Source organism: Zophobas morio, unplaced genomic scaffold (genome assembly GCF_036711695.1).
Source record: "Zophobas morio isolate AGI-343-1 ecotype UQ-CSIRO unplaced genomic scaffold, CSIRO_AGI_Zmor_V1 ptg000031l, whole genome shotgun sequence".
NCBI classification, from domain to species: Eukaryota; Metazoa; Arthropoda; class Insecta; order Coleoptera; family Tenebrionidae; genus Zophobas; species Zophobas morio.
The window spans coordinates 4,044,248-4,059,928 of record NW_026972136.1 but is presented as its reverse complement, the minus strand read 5'-3'; the positions used below and the strand labels follow the sequence as shown (position 1 = coordinate 4,059,928).

At 33.4% G+C, this 15,681-nt stretch overlaps 1 protein-coding gene and 1 pseudogene across 3 annotated transcripts in view; one reads left to right on the top strand and one right to left on the bottom strand.

Moving 5' to 3' along the window:
• Nucleotides 1–15,681, top strand: part of LOC135139250 (G-protein coupled receptor 52) — a 149,498-nt gene that overhangs the window by 118,602 nt on the left and 15,215 nt on the right. For 2 of the 3 annotated variants that reach the window (XM_064069412.1, XM_064069411.1), the window contains one exon: nt 10,763–11,074. In XM_064069412.1, the coding sequence (XP_063925482.1) occupies nt 10,900–11,074 (175 nt within the window). In that variant the 5' untranslated portion in view covers nt 10,763–10,899. The remainder of the gene's footprint in view (nt 1–10,762; nt 11,075–15,681) is intronic. The other variant, XM_064069413.1, reaches the window with a different exon arrangement.
• On the bottom strand, nt 69–10,088 carry LOC135139585 (lysosomal alpha-mannosidase-like; annotated as a pseudogene).

Genomic DNA, 15,681 nt, shown 5'->3' with positions numbered 1-15,681 from the left:
CAATTGTATCAACAATAACGTAAGATAAGATCTTTTATTTAAGATTAGCTTTCTTCCATACTGTTTTTTCAAATTATATTTTTAACATCTTTTTCATAATCATCTGTTGGCGTCCATACATCAGTGTAGATGATTTCGTCGCCAAAAACTTGATACACTTCGTCAACGAGACTTCCTTGTGCGTACTTCGCAGTTATAAGTTTTTCGTTAATTGGGATGGCAGAACCATTTGGTCTGAAGATGTAAGCACCGGAAGCTTGATCAGAGACCATTCTTTTGTGGTAGAGGAAATCTTGTTGCAAATTTACCGTTATGGTCAATAGTGAAACCATTTTTCTTCTGCAATGAACAGTCATTAAATAAATCACTAAAAAGTCTGTGACCTAAGTCGTCTCCGAAAGATTTTACATTAGCGATGTCTTCAAATTTGTGATATTTATCTAAAGCGTCGTCAATTTTTTCAACGTAGTACAATTTAACACCTGGAGGGGGTAAATCTTTTGCCAAAAACACCAATTCTTTAGTGGCTGGTTTACCATCAGTGACGAAATCGAAAGGATGTATAGTATCAAAAATGTCAAAAGTGATATCACCGTCGTCTTCAGGTCCTGTTATTTTGTAGTTTTCATTGTCAACAGGAAGTCGCACGTAATGAGACGCACTTTTAGATAGTGTGTTCTGGATAGCAACGACGAAAGGATCTTTTTTGCTGTTATCACAAATACTCATGTTTGCCCGCAGACACTTGACAAGATTTAGATCAACACCAGCACTATCGTCTTTAAGTAGAAGACCATTAGAAATTTCGATTAGTTCAGCAACGATAAATGTGTGACAATTTTTACCTGACGATTTTGCTTACGGGTTTCTCAGTTTCTTTAATTGCTTCGTCAAGCATCAAAGTGTAGTCATCCGCTACTGTTTGTTTCTCAGTACCAGTAACAGCATCGTGGTGTTGCCAAACACCCATTGCCAGTCTCAGTTTGTTGATACTTACATCGTCGTCATTACACTTGATTCTGGAGAAAGTTGTCAACTGTTTGGATGTAGATCTGGACGAAAAGTAACCAGTCCAGAAGGAAACATAGGGGGAAAAGTCGTCCGTCTTGACAATCAATTCGATTTTATTTTTCTCAACTTCGGCTTTGACAGCTTGAATCTAACACGATAGTGTTGAATAAATCACATCTAGGTATCGTCATCCTTGAAACCTCTGAATGACTCTATAAGTTTGTCTATCTTGTTAAAGTTGTGGTCAACTTTTTGGTAACTGAAATCGTTCCCATGGATATAAGAATGTTGTGGGTTTTGTAATACACCTTATATTTGTCAAGTATGCCTTTGTTTGTCTTCACTTACTCACAAATTTAGTCACAAACTTCAAATTGTCAACCCACTTACCCTTTCGTCCAAGTTGTTATCAGTAATGTTCTGATCGTTACAATAAACATCAAAGCAAAATCTCAATTCGTAGACATCAAAATCCGGGAACATGGTGGTGAAAATTTTCGCATCTTCTTCCTCAAAATTGTCATTGGTGTTCTAAATGAAGCCCAAATTTTTGATCTTGGATTCTTTTGGCTTTGTCTCTGTAGTCAAGACGACCGACCACTAGACCATCGAAACCGAACTGTTTGACGATGAAAGCGTGCTCCCGACTATGCCCAAATAAATCGATTTGTCAACCAATTTTGGGGTTTCCGCACTCACCAACAGTATGTTCCAAAATTCTATTGTTTGATTAGTTTGTTATCAATCCAGAAGATTTAGTGCTTAACGGACCAACCACCATTGATTATTTCTAGAAAAACTTCAATGACCAAATTTTTGATGGGGAGGACTTGGATGAGTCTAAAAGTGTCTAGGGTTTACAAATCGGAAAAGTGCTAGCAAGATTAAAAAGCAGTGAACTTATCGGAAGTAAACAAAATTGGTAGAAAGTTGTTTCAACAGAACTTCCCTCGCTCCTGAAGTAGTGGAGTGCCGTAAGGTTTATACCTCGGAACCCGGTTCCACTGAATGGATTTTTGTAAAACCTTTTGGAATGTGTTTTTAATACTAAATACTAAAATGTTTACCCATTTATTTTTGCCGATCTCAATTTTTCAATTATTAAAATAAATAATAATAATTTTTTCGGGATTCACTTTCTATTAAAAACTCGAAATTTTTTGCTCTTAAAGTTAGATTTTTCATAGAATAACTAGTACAAACCTGTCCTTGGGGCCTCAGATAAAAAGGTGAGTAGAAGAAGGTATTATACATAAAAGGGACAACACAAGACGTTTGATGTCGGGCGCAACATAATAATACACGTTGCAACTAGCTAGGCTAAACACGTAGCTGTTTTTGTGCATTTGGAAAAAATGTTTTCTGTTTTTTATTATTTTGATTATTATAATAAAATTATTCATTTATTGGCTTTCTCAAGCAAAATAACAGTGGATGATAATATCATTCCGATTGACCCATTACTGTTATTTGAACGTATTTTCATTAAAAAAAAATCTGATAAAGAACTTAAAATCTACATGACTTGCGAATTAGCTCCTTATTCTCTTGCTCTTTTTGAAGATAACGAAATATGCAAAACAAAAAATTCCCAGAAATGACGGTGAATGTTAACAATGTACAAAAATTTTCATACATAATTGATGTAGGGATCTTAGTACACCGTTGCAAGTGTCAACTGGATGAAAATTTTGGCACTGTTTGTGAACACTATGTAAGCAATAGCAATTATGGACGCAACATTTATGTAATATTTGATGGTTATCAAAAAAATACCACAAAATCGATGGAAAGAACGCGTCGCTCTAAAAAAAATGCATGTATGTAATGACATCATATTCCACAAAAACACGCTTCTCAAAATAGGACAAGAAAAATGTTTTGCGAACGCCAAAAATAAGAGTAACCTCATAGATATGCTACGAAGCACACTTGCGGAAAATAAAATATTTTCTTGTCAAGTGGAAACTGATGGCGACCGATTAATAATAATTGAAACCGCAATTAATTTACAATCCGAAAACGTTGTAGTTTCTGAAAATGATAGTTTTACTGACTGCGCTTTCACCAACAGATTGAGAAATTTATTTTCAAAAACCAGCAAAAGGCAAAACACCACAAAAAGTATAATTCTCTAAAAGTTTGGAAACAGTATTACCAAAGTGTAAACAGCATATCCCTTTTTTAGATTATTTCAGTGGCTGTGACACGACGTCCTTTTTTTCGCAACGGGGAAAAAATGTTTTTGCAAAAAATTTAGAGAAACGACTGCACTTACAAAAAGCTGCAGCAGTTTTTGAAAATGAATGCAAAGACGCCAACAACATTTTTAACGCTGGTTTTACATGCATCCTTGCTTTATACGTTGACCCTCAAAAATAAAAGATCTAAATATCTTAAGCTACAACATTTTTGTAAAGCAACCGGTAAAAATAGCTGCGTTAAATAACCGTCTTTGGCACCTACTGCAAATGCCGCTTTTGAGCACTTCAAAAGAGTATACCTGCAAATTCAAACATGGATAGGAGGAGAAATATTACCAGAAGACTAGGGTTGGAAATATGAAAGCGAAGTACTGATACCAGAAATAAGGACGTAGCTAGGTCAGCTGCACAAACCTTACTGAAAATGATTTTTTACACACACTAAACAGGATGTGTAGCATCTTGTGGGTGCAGGAAGAGTGGCTTGCAATGCACTGTAGCTTGCTTAAAATGCAATGGCAACAGTTGTACTAATCCATCACCTATCATCAAAGTTAATAAGGTGGATGACGACAATGATAATGTAGATAATTGACTGAAAATTTTTCAGTTTTTATAAAATGAAATAATAAATATTTATTTTTTTATTAATGCAGTATATTTTACCTATTTTTTGTATCTTTGGTCTGATATGTATACGATTTTGGGCAACTTGCCATATCAATTTTTTTTTTTTGTAAATTTGTTATTTTTAGCTAAAAAATTATAAATTAATGTTAAAGGGACTATACAAATATCATTTATTGTATATAAAATTGAAATCTTAGTACAATTTTTTTTTCCTTCATATTTTTCTTATTCTTCAATTAATTGTTGTTATAAATTGTTGTAATAGAGATCGGCAAATTTTGATGGATAAACTTTTTCATTTAAACTTTTAACAATGCAATCGAAAAGGTTTCACGAAAATCCATTCAGTGGAACCGGGTTCCGAGGTTTTTACATTTTTATGTCTTACGGCACTCCACACTCGTTACTATAGAAATTTGCAATTAAACACTTTTTAAATTTAACAAGTTTTTACAAGATTAATAGAGCCAAAGTCAGTCTTATGTTAGCAAGTACTAGCCCCGCCCGCCCGCCCACTATTTTTTCAGAGGATATGTTATTTGCCAAAATAAGTCTTATCTTAGCAAGTACTAGCCCCACCCACCCGCCCCCTATTTTGTCAGAGGATATGTTATTTGCCAAAATAAGTCTTATCTTAGCAAGTACTAGCCCCGTTCACGTGCCCTCTATTTTCTTAAAAGGTATGTCCTTCGCTAAAATGCTAGTATTTGGTACGATAAGACTAATTTTGGCAAATGACATAATCCTCTGAGAAAATAAAGGGTGGTTGGGCGGGGCTAGTACTTGTTAAGGTAAGACTGATTTTGGTAGATGTGATACCTTCTAAGAAAAGAGAGGGTGGGTGGGTGGGGCTAGTACCTTCTTGAATAAGACTGATTTTGGCAAATGAGATCTCTCTAAGAAAATAGAAGACGGATGGGTGGAGCTAGTACCTGCTAAATCAGTTTTATCTTAGTAGCTACTAGCCCCGCCTTTTCCCACCCTTTCGTTTATTACAGAGTATGTAATTTGCCAAAATAAGTTTGATCTTAGCAGGTACTAAGCCCCACCCACCCACCCTCTCTTTTCTTACAAGGTATCTCATTTGCCAAAATCAGTCTTATCTTGGCAGCTACTAGCCCCCCACCCACCCAACCCTCTCTTTACTTAGAGGGTATGTAATTTACCAAATTCAGTTTTATCTTAGCAGCTACTAGATAGAAATTTGGCAAATGACATACCCTCTAAGAAAAGAGAGGGTGGGTGGGCGGGGCTAGTACCTGTTAGGATAAGACTGATTTTGGCAAATGAGATACCCTCTAAGAAAAGAGAGGGCGGGTGGGCGGGACTGGTCCTTGCTAAGATAAGACTAATTTTGGCAAATGACATATCCTCGGAGAAAACAGAGGGTAAATCTAAAAAATATGAATGCAATGATAAATCACAAGTTAAAACGCATCGTATTTTGCACATTTTGGGCAGAATTTATTCGACAAAATTTTGAGATGACATCAATTTCTTGGGGGGAATAAACAGATATATTTGTTTACATGCATACAATAATTGATTCATTAATTTTTTTGAGTCACCTGTATTACCAATTTTAAAAAATATGAATGCATTGATAAATTACAAGCACAGAATCATCATATTTTGCAAATTTAAGATAGGATTTATTCAGCAATATTTTGAGGTGACGTCATCGATTTTTTAGGGAGGATGAGCAAAAGATTTTGATAAAAAATTTACCATGTTTATGACAACATTAAAACATCTCCAAGATTTCTGAAGCAAACAAAATTGATCGAAAGTTGTTTCAACAGAACTTCCCTCGCTCCTGAAGTAGAAGATTTAGGAATTTCACTTGTTACTATGGAAATTTGTCATTTAACACCTTTTAAAGTTAACAAGTTTTTACAATATTAATTGAGGAAAAATCAGTCTTATCTTAGTAAGTGCTAGCCCCGCCCACCCACCCTTTATTTTTTCAGAGAATGTCATTTGCCGAAATAAGTCTTCTTTTAGCAAGTACTAGCCCCGCCCACCCACCCCCTATTTTCTCAGAGGGTATGTTATTTGGCAAAATAAGTCTTATCTTAGCAAGTACTGGAACCGCCCGCCCACCGTTTATTTTCTCAAAAGACATGTAATTTGCCAAAATAAATCTTATCTTAGCAAGTACTAGCCCCGTTCACGTGCCCTCTATTTCCTTAAAAGGTATGTCTTTTGCCAAAATGCTAGTATTTGCTAAGATAAGACTGATTTTGGCAAATGACATAATCCTCTGAGAAAATAAAGGGTGGATGGGCGAGGCTAGTACCTGTTAAGGTAAGAGTGATTTTGGCAGATGAGATAACTTCGAAGAAAAGACAGGGTGGGTGGGCGGGGCTAGTACCTGCTTGGATAAGACTGATTTTGGTAAATGAGATCTCTCTAAGAAAAGAGAGGGCGAATGGACGGGGCTAGAACCGGCTAAAATCAATTTTATCTAAGCAGCTACTAGCCCCACCCACCCACCCTCTCTTTTCTTAGAGAGAATGTCATCTGCCAAAATCAGTTTAAACTTAGCAGGTACTAGCCCCACCCACCCACCCACCCACCCTATCTTTTCTTACAAGGTATCTCATTTGCCAAAATCAGTCTTATCTTGGCAGCTACTAGCCCCCCACCCACCCAACCCTCTCTTTTCTTAGAGGGTATGTAATTTATCAAATTCAGTTTTATCTTAGCAGCTACTAGATAGAAATTTGGCAAATGACATACCCTCTAAGAAAAGAAAGGGTGGGTGGGCGGGGGCTAGTACCTGTTAGAATAACACTGATTTTGGCAAATGAGATACCCTCTAAGAAAAGAGAGTGTGGGTGGGCGGGGCAAGTCTTTGCTGAGATAACACTAATTTTGGCAAATGACATCCTGTGAGAAAATAGAGGGCTAATATAAAAAATATGAATGCAATGATAACTCACAAGTAAAAACTCATCGTATTTTGCACATTTTGGGTAGAATTTATTCGGCAAAATTTTGAGATGACATCATCAATTTCTTGGGAGGGGGGGATAAACAGATATATTTGTTTACATGCTTACAATTGATTCATTATTTTTTTTGTGTCACCCTGTATAAGCAAATCTAAAAAATATGAATGCATTGATAAATTACAAGCACAGAATCATGATATTTTGCACATTTAAGATTTATTCAGCAATATTTTCAGGTGACTTCATCGATATTTTAGGGGAGATGAGCAAAACATTTTGATCAAAAATTTACCATGATAACATTAAAACATCTCCAAGATTTCGGAAGCAAACAAAATTGGTCGAAAGTTGTTTCAACAGAACTTCCCTCGCTCCTGAAGTAGAAGATTTAGGAATTTAACTCGTTACTATGGAAATTTGTAATTTAACACCTTTGAAAGTTAACAAGTTTTTACAATATTAACTGAGGCAAAATCAATCTTAACTTAGCAAGTACTTGCCCCGCCCACCCGCCCTCTATTTTCTCAGAGGGTATGTTATTTGCCAAAATAAATCTTATCTTAGCAAATACTAGCCCTGTTCACCTGCCCTCCATTTTCTTAAAAGGTATGTCATTTGCTAAGATAAGACTGATTTTGGCAAATGACATATCCTTTGAGAAAATAAAGGGTGGGTGGGCGGGGCTCGTACTTGTTAAGGTAAGACTGATTTTGGCAATTGAGATACCTTCTAAGAAAAGAGAGAGGGGATGGGCGGGACTAGTACCTGCTAAAATCAATTTTCTCTTAGCAGCTACTAGCCCCACCCAAAATCAGTTTGTTCCTAGCAGGTAGTAGCCCCACCCACCCACCCTCTCTTTTCTTACAAGGTATGTCATTTGCCAAAATCAGTCTTATCTTGGCAGCTACTAGCCCCCCCCCACCCACCCTCTCTTTTCTTAGAGGGTATGTAATTTACCAAATTCAGTTTTATCTTAGCAGCTACTAGATAGAAATTTGGCAAATGACATACCCTCTAAAAAAAGAGAGGGTGGGTGGGCGGGGATAGTCCTTGCTAAAATAAGACTAATTTTGGCAAATGACATATCCTCTGAGAAAATAGGGCGCAGATCTAAAAAATAAGTAAAAACTCATCGTATTTTGCACATTTTGGGTAGAATTTATTCGGCAAAATTTTGAGATGACATCAATTTCTTGGGGGGGAATAAACAGATATATTTGTTTACATGCTTACACGAATTGATTCATTAAATTTTTTGAGTCCCCTGTATAACCAAATCTAAAAAATATGAATGCATTGATAAATTACAAGTACAGACTCATCATATTTTCTACATTTAAGATAGGATTTATTCATCAAAATTTTGAGGTGGCGTCATCGATTTTTTAGGGGGGATGAGCAAAACATTTTGATCAAAAATTTACCATGATTATGATAACATTAAAACATCTCCAAGATTTCGGAAGCAAACAAAATTGGTCGAAAGTTTTTTCAACAGAACTTCCGTCGAATTTTCTTTCTTATCTTAGCAAGTACTAGTCCCGCCCACCCGCCCTCTATTTTCTCAGAGAGTATGTTATTTACCAAAATAACTCTTATCTCAGAATGTACTAGAACCGTTCACCTGCCCTCTATTTTCTTAAAAGGTATGTCATTTGCTAAGATAAGACTGATTTTGGCAAATGACATAATCCTCTGAGAAAATAGGGGGTGGGTGGGCGGGGCTAGTACTTTTATTAAGATAAAACTGATTTTGGCAAATGACATATCTTCTGAGAAAATAAAGGGTGGGTGGGCGGGGTTAGTACTTGTTAAGGTAAGACTGATTCTGGCAATTGAGATACCTTCTAAGAAAAGAGAGGGTGGGTGGGTGGGGCTAGTACCTGCTTGGATAAGACTGATTTTGGCAAATGAGATCTCTCTAAGAAAATAGAGGACGAATGGGTGGGATTAGTACCTGTTAAAATCAGTTTTGTCTTAGTAACTATTAGCCCCGCCCACCCACCCTTTCTTTTCATAGAAAGTATGTAATTTGCCAAAATCAGTTTGATCTTAGTAGGTACTAGCCCCACCCACCCACCCTCTATTTTCTTACAAAGTATCTGATTTGCCAAAATCAGTCTTATCTTGGCAGCTACTAGCCATCCACTCTCTCTTTTCTTGGGGGGTATGTCATTTGCCAAAATCAGTTTTATCTACTAGATGAGACTTTGTCAAATGAGATACCTTCTAAGAAAAGAGAAGGCGGGTGGGCGGGGCTAGTCTTTGCTAAAATAAGACTAATTTTGGCAAATGACATATCCTTGAGAAAATAGGTGGCAAATCTAAAAAATATGAATGCAGTGTTAAATCACAAGTAAAAAATCGAAAATTTGAGATGACGTCATCAATTTCTTGGGGGGAATAAACATATATATTTGTTTACACGCTTGCAATAATCCTAAAACATCTGCAAGATTTCAAAGTGTTCATTTTTGCAATTCATCATTTATTCAATAAAATAAATTGATTGATTCATTAATTTTTTGGGTCACCTGTATAAGCAAATCTAAAAAATATGAATGCATTGATAAATTACAAGCATAGGATTTATTCAGCAAAATATTGGGGTGACGTCATCAATATTTTAGGGGGGATGAGCAAATACATTTTGATCAAAAATTTACCAAGCTTATGATAACTTTAAAACATTTCCACGATTTCAAAGAATTCGGTTTTGCAGTTCCTGATTAAATCAATAATAAAATTCACCCATTCATTTTTTTTTCCATTATCTGTCTAATAAAAATTCGAGATGGGCGGGAGACCGATTTCTTCGTCATCTAGGGGTCATAAAAACATTTTAAATTTCCTAAGAAATAACACAAGACTGATTCTGAAAATCCATCGAGTTTGTAGATAAAAATAAATTGCCAATTCTACGTGACCTCAATAATTATCTTGATCCCAATGACAAATTGTTCCAGACATGCGAGGTTGTTTATTTCATATCTCGGATTCAGGAATTCATTATGATAAGATGTGGGCTAAAAAATCAAAACACTGTTCGGAAAATTCCAATAGGACAACACTTCACACAAAAACTAAAATTAGCTTTTTTTAGTAAATTCGTTTTATTAATAAAGTTGTGTGAAATTACACACACTGATGAAACTCTGTTCCAGGAACGCACTCCCACTCCGCGTTCCCTTCCAAGAACCCTCTCAACTCCTCCCTCCTCCCCCATCCGCCTAATTCCAATTGTCGCAACCTCCCCAGCCCCACGAGCTGAACCCTTCATCTCCATTCATACGTTTTAACACAAGCACAACCATGAACGATCTACAAAAGCTATCTCAAACTCTGTAAACTCCCGAAAGCGCCATCAATAACTCTCGCTGCGATGAAAAATGATTCAGATGGCGTTTGTTTGCTCCGGAAAAACGTTTTCGCATTGTTGAACGTCGGCTCGGTTTGACTCCGGCCAAAAGTTGGAATTTATTTGACATAAAGAAAACGGTAATTGCACTCCCGCATTCCCTGGCTAAATTAAGCGGAAAACAAAGCAGCAGCAGCTTTGATTAACATCAAAGCAACACGAGGTGGGTGTAAAGAATGATGATCCAATCACCCCAAATCCAGATTAAATGCAAATAACCCGGTTCGTTTAAGAAACCAGCGCTCCGACCGACGCTGGCGGCGCTGCATTCAAATTCAATTTATATTTAGATTCGGGAAGGTTTATGTTGCGACGAGTGTAGGGAAGGTGGTTTACGAGTTTTCGATATTTGGGGCTAATTCTTAATTCGATTGGAGCGGCTTTGTTTACTGCTAATTGGGAGGGCGGCTTTGAATTCCGGAACTTCAAAAAAATTTGGATAATGTACGTTGCTTTCCTCCGTCGTGACGTAAAACCCCAGTAAAATTAGCCCGGCTGGCAGCGGTATCGACTGTGGCGTAATCGGATCCTTTTTGTTGCAGGAGTTCGATGCGAACTACCCGGAGTGCTGAGTCCTTGTCCAGGTGATCCTTGCAACGGCATGGCGGGTAGGTGGCGCCACCTGCATCCGGGGCCGCGCTCACAGCCTCGTCCGACTCGCTAGCGGCCCGGACCCGGCATGTTCCGTACCAGGGACACCACCTCTACTATGATCATTTTCAGTGACTCCAACGATGACATGGAAATCGTGTTCACGCTGGAGGGTCTTACCCAAGCGGGCATCATCTTCATCATGGCTATCGCCATCATCGTCACCAATATACTCATCATCGCTACATTCCTTAATTTCAGAGGTATGACTTTATGCTTGTTTTTTGGTTGTGACATTTAGAGATTGTAAGGGCACGGTAACATTTATTTTAGGGAGGTTTGCTATGAGTTGCTTTCCTTATTACATTAAAATAAATCCATTACAGCATTTCTAAAGTTTAATAAAATAAAACTTAGTTCTTTTGTGTTATCATACAAAGGGCAGCTAAAGCCGTCTTTGTATTGCTACAGAGGTATTAGTTTTATTGTTTTTATTTTGGTTGGGTCCGGTTCAGTTGTTTGGTTAAGCTAGGACATTAAGGTACAAAGTATTGTTGAACAAAAGCCAAATGAGGACATACAATCCAGCCAAACTAAGACCCCTTTATTAAAACAAAGTGTAGCTACAGATAAAGCGAACAAATGCTTATATTTTTCAATCAAAAGTTAATAAAAATATTGCCTGGCTTCTTATTCCCCCAAAAAAGATTTAAATTATTTCCACAGAATTTTCCACGTTCCTGAAGTACCACCCAGCAAAAACTGAAAAATCGAAATCCGAAAAATCGAAAGATCGAGCAATTGAGACATTAATCGAAAATTCTAAAATTTAAACAATCGAGAAATCGACAAATCGACAAATCAGAAATGGAAAAATTCCCAAAACTGAAATGTTGCAAAATTGAGAAATCGAAATAGCCCAAAATCAAAAAATTAAAAATTGAAAAAATTGAATTTGAAAAAATCGAAAAATCTAAAAAACGAATAAAAACTTGAATTAAAAAAAAGATAAATCGGAAAATCGAAAAATAAAAAATTGAAGAATCGAAAAATTACAAAATTGATAAATTGAGAAATTGTAAAATTGAAACATCTAAAATTAAAAAAAAAATCAAGAAATTAAATAACGAAAAAATTCAAGAATTGAAAAATTGAAAAATCTAAACTGAAACAGCGAAAAACTAAGAAATTGATGAATTTAAAAATTGAGAAATCGAAATTTAGAAACTCGAAAACCTAAAAATTTTTAAAATTGAATAAAAAATTGAAAAATTGAGAATTCCTAAAACTGAAGTATGTATCGGAAAATTCAGATATCGAAAACGAAAAAATCGAGGAAAATAAAATTTGAAAAACATAGAAATTAAAATATCGAAAATTTGAAAAATCCAGAAATCGAAAAATTCCCAAATTTGAAACGTTGCTAACTGAGAAACAGAACACTTGAAAAATCAAAACATCGAAACATTAGAAAATACTCCTAGAAAATTGGAGATATCGAAAAATTGACATATCGAGAAATTGAAACACCAAAAAATCGGAAAATCGAAATAATCCGAAGTCGAAAAATCGAGGAATCAAAATAGTCCAAAACGAATAAAAACCTAAATTAAAAAAAAAATAAATCGAAAAATGAAACATTAAAAAATTTAAAAATTTAAAAACTGATAAATTGAAAAATAGAAAATTAACAAATCCAAAATAAAAAAATCAAGTAATTAAATAATGAAAAAATTGAAGAACTGAAAAATTGAACAAATCTAAACTGAAACAGCGAAAAACTGAGAAATTGAAAAATTAAAAAACGAAAAATCGGATATTTAGAAACTCGAAACCCTAAAAATTAAAAAAATTGAAGAATCACAAAATTGTAAAATTGAAAATTCGTAAAACTAAACTATCGGAAAATTTAGATGTCGAAAACAAAAAAATTCGGGAAATATAAAATTTGAAAAACATAGAAATTAAAATATTGAAAATTTGAAAAATCCAGAAATGGAAACATTCCCAAATTTGAAATGTTGAAGAATGAGAAATCGAATACTTGAAAATATCGAAAAATTGACACATTAAGAAGTCGGTATGTCGAGAAATCGAAATAGTCCGAAGTCGAAAAATCGAGGAATCGAAATAGCCCGAAGTCGAAAAATCGAGGAATCAAAATAGCCCAAAATTGAAAAACTCTAATTTTAAAAAATCGAAAATAAAAAAATCGAAAAACTGAAAAATCGAAAAACCGAAAAATCGAAAAAACGAGTAAAAACTTAAATTAAAAAAAAAGATAAATCGAAAAATCGAAAAATGAAAAACTGGAAAATAGAAAAATTTAAAAACTGAAAAATTGAGAAATAGTAAAATTAACAAATATAAAATAAAAAATAAATAAATAATGAAAAAATTAAAGAATTGAAAAATTGAAAAATCTAAACTGAAACAGCAAAAAACTGAGAAATTGATGAATTTAAAAATTGAGAAATCGGAAGTTTAGAAACTCGAAAACCTAAAAATTTTTAAAATTGAACAATAAAAAAATTGAAAAATAGAAAATTCGTAAAACTGAAACATGTATCGGAAAATTCAGATATTGATAACGAAAAAATTGAGGAAAATAAAATTTGAAAAACAAATTAAAATATCGAAAATTTGAAAAATCCAAAAATCGAAAAATTCCCTAAATAGAAACGTTGCTAAATTAAAAACAGAACACTTGAAAAATCGAAACATCAAAACATTAGAAAATAGAAAATTGGAAATATCGAAAAATTGACATATCGAGAAATCGAAACACCAAAAGATCGGAAAATCGAAATAATCCGAAGTCGAAAAATCGAGGAATCAAAATAGCCCAAAACGAATAAAAACCTAAATTAAAAAAAAGATAAATCGAAAAATCGAAAAATGAAACACTAAAAAATTTAAAAATTTAAAAACTGATAAATTGAGAAATAGAAAATTAACAAATCTAAAATAAAAAAATCAAGTACCTTAATTAAATAATGAAAAAATTGAAGAATTGAAAAATTGAACAAATCTAAACTGAAACAGCGAAAAACTGAGAAATTGAAAATTTAAAAACCGAGAAATCGAAAAATCGGATATGTAGAAACTCGAAACCCTAAAAATTAAAAAAATTGAAGAATCACAAAATTGAAAAATTGAAAATTCGTAAAACTGAACTATCGGAAAATTTAGATATCGAAAGCAAAAAAATTCGGGAAATATAAAATTTGAAAAACATAGAAATTAAAATATTGAAAATTTGAAAAATCCAGAAATGGAAACATTCCCAAATTTGAAATGTTGAAGAATGAGAAATCGAATACTTGAAAATATCGAAAAATTGACACATTAAGAAGTCGGTATGTCGAGAAATCGAAATAGTCCGAAGTCGAAAAATCGAGGAATCGAAATAGCCCGAAGTCGAAAAATCGAGGAATCAAAATAGCCCAAAATTGAAAAACTCTAATTTTAAAAAATCGAAAATAAAAAAATCGAAAAACTGAAAAATCGAAAAACCGAAAAATCGAAAAAACGAGTAAAAACTTAAATTAAAAAAAAAGATAAATCGAAAAATCGAAAAATGAAAAACTGGAAAATAGAAAAATTTAAAAACTGAAAAATTGAGAAATAGTAAAATTAACAAATATAAAATAAAAAATAAATAAATAATGAAAAAATTAAAGAATTGAAAAATTGAAAAATCTAAACTGAAACAGCAAAAAACTGAGAAATTGATGAATTTAAAAATTGAGAAATCGGAAGTTTAGAAACTCGAAAACCTAAAAATTTTTAAAATTGAACAATAAAAAAATTGAAAAATAGAAAATTCGTAAAACTGAAACATGTATCGGAAAATTCAGATATTGATAACGAAAAAATTGAGGAAAATAAAATTTGAAAAACAAATTAAAATATCGAAAATTTGAAAAATCCAAAAATCGAAAAATTCCCTAAATAGAAACGTTGCTAAATTAAAAACAGAACACTTGAAAAATCGAAACATCAAAACATTAGAAAATAGAAAATTGGAAATATCGAAAAATTGACATATCGAGAAATCGAAACACCAAAAGATCGGAAAATCGAAATAATCCGAAGTCGAAAAATCGAGGAATCAAAATAGCCCAAAACGAATAAAAACCTAAATTAAAAAAAAGATAAATCGAAAAATCGAAAAATGAAACACTAAAAAATTTAAAAATTTAAAAACTGATAAATTGAGAAATAGAAAATTAACAAATCTAAAATAAAAAAATCAAGTACCTTAATTAAATAATGAAAAAATTGAAGAATTGAAAAATTGAACAAATCTAAACTGAAACAGCGAAAAACTGAGAAATTGAAAATTTAAAAACCGAGAAATCGAAAAATCGGATATGTAGAAACTCGAAACCCTAAAAATTAAAAAAATTGAAGAATCACAAAATTGAAAAATTGAAAATTCGTAAAACTGAACTATCGGAAAATTTAGATATCGAAAGCAAAAAAATTCGGGAAATATAAATTTTGAAAAACATAGAAATTAAAATATTGGAAATTTGAAAAATCCAGAAATGGAAACATTCCCAAATTTGAAACGTTGAAGAATGAGAAATCGAACACTTCAAAATATCGAAAAATTGACACATTAAGAAGTCGGTATGTCGAGAAATCGAAATAGTCCGAAGCCGAAAAATCGAGGAATTAAAATAGCCCAAAATTGAAAAACTTTAATTTCAAAAAATCGAAAATAAAAAAATCGAAAAACTGAAAAATCGAAAAAACGAGTAAAAACTTAAATTAAAAAAAAGATCGAAAATTTGAAAAATCCAAAAATCGAAAAATTCCCAAAATTGAAACGTTGCAAAATGAGAAACAGAACAATTGAAAA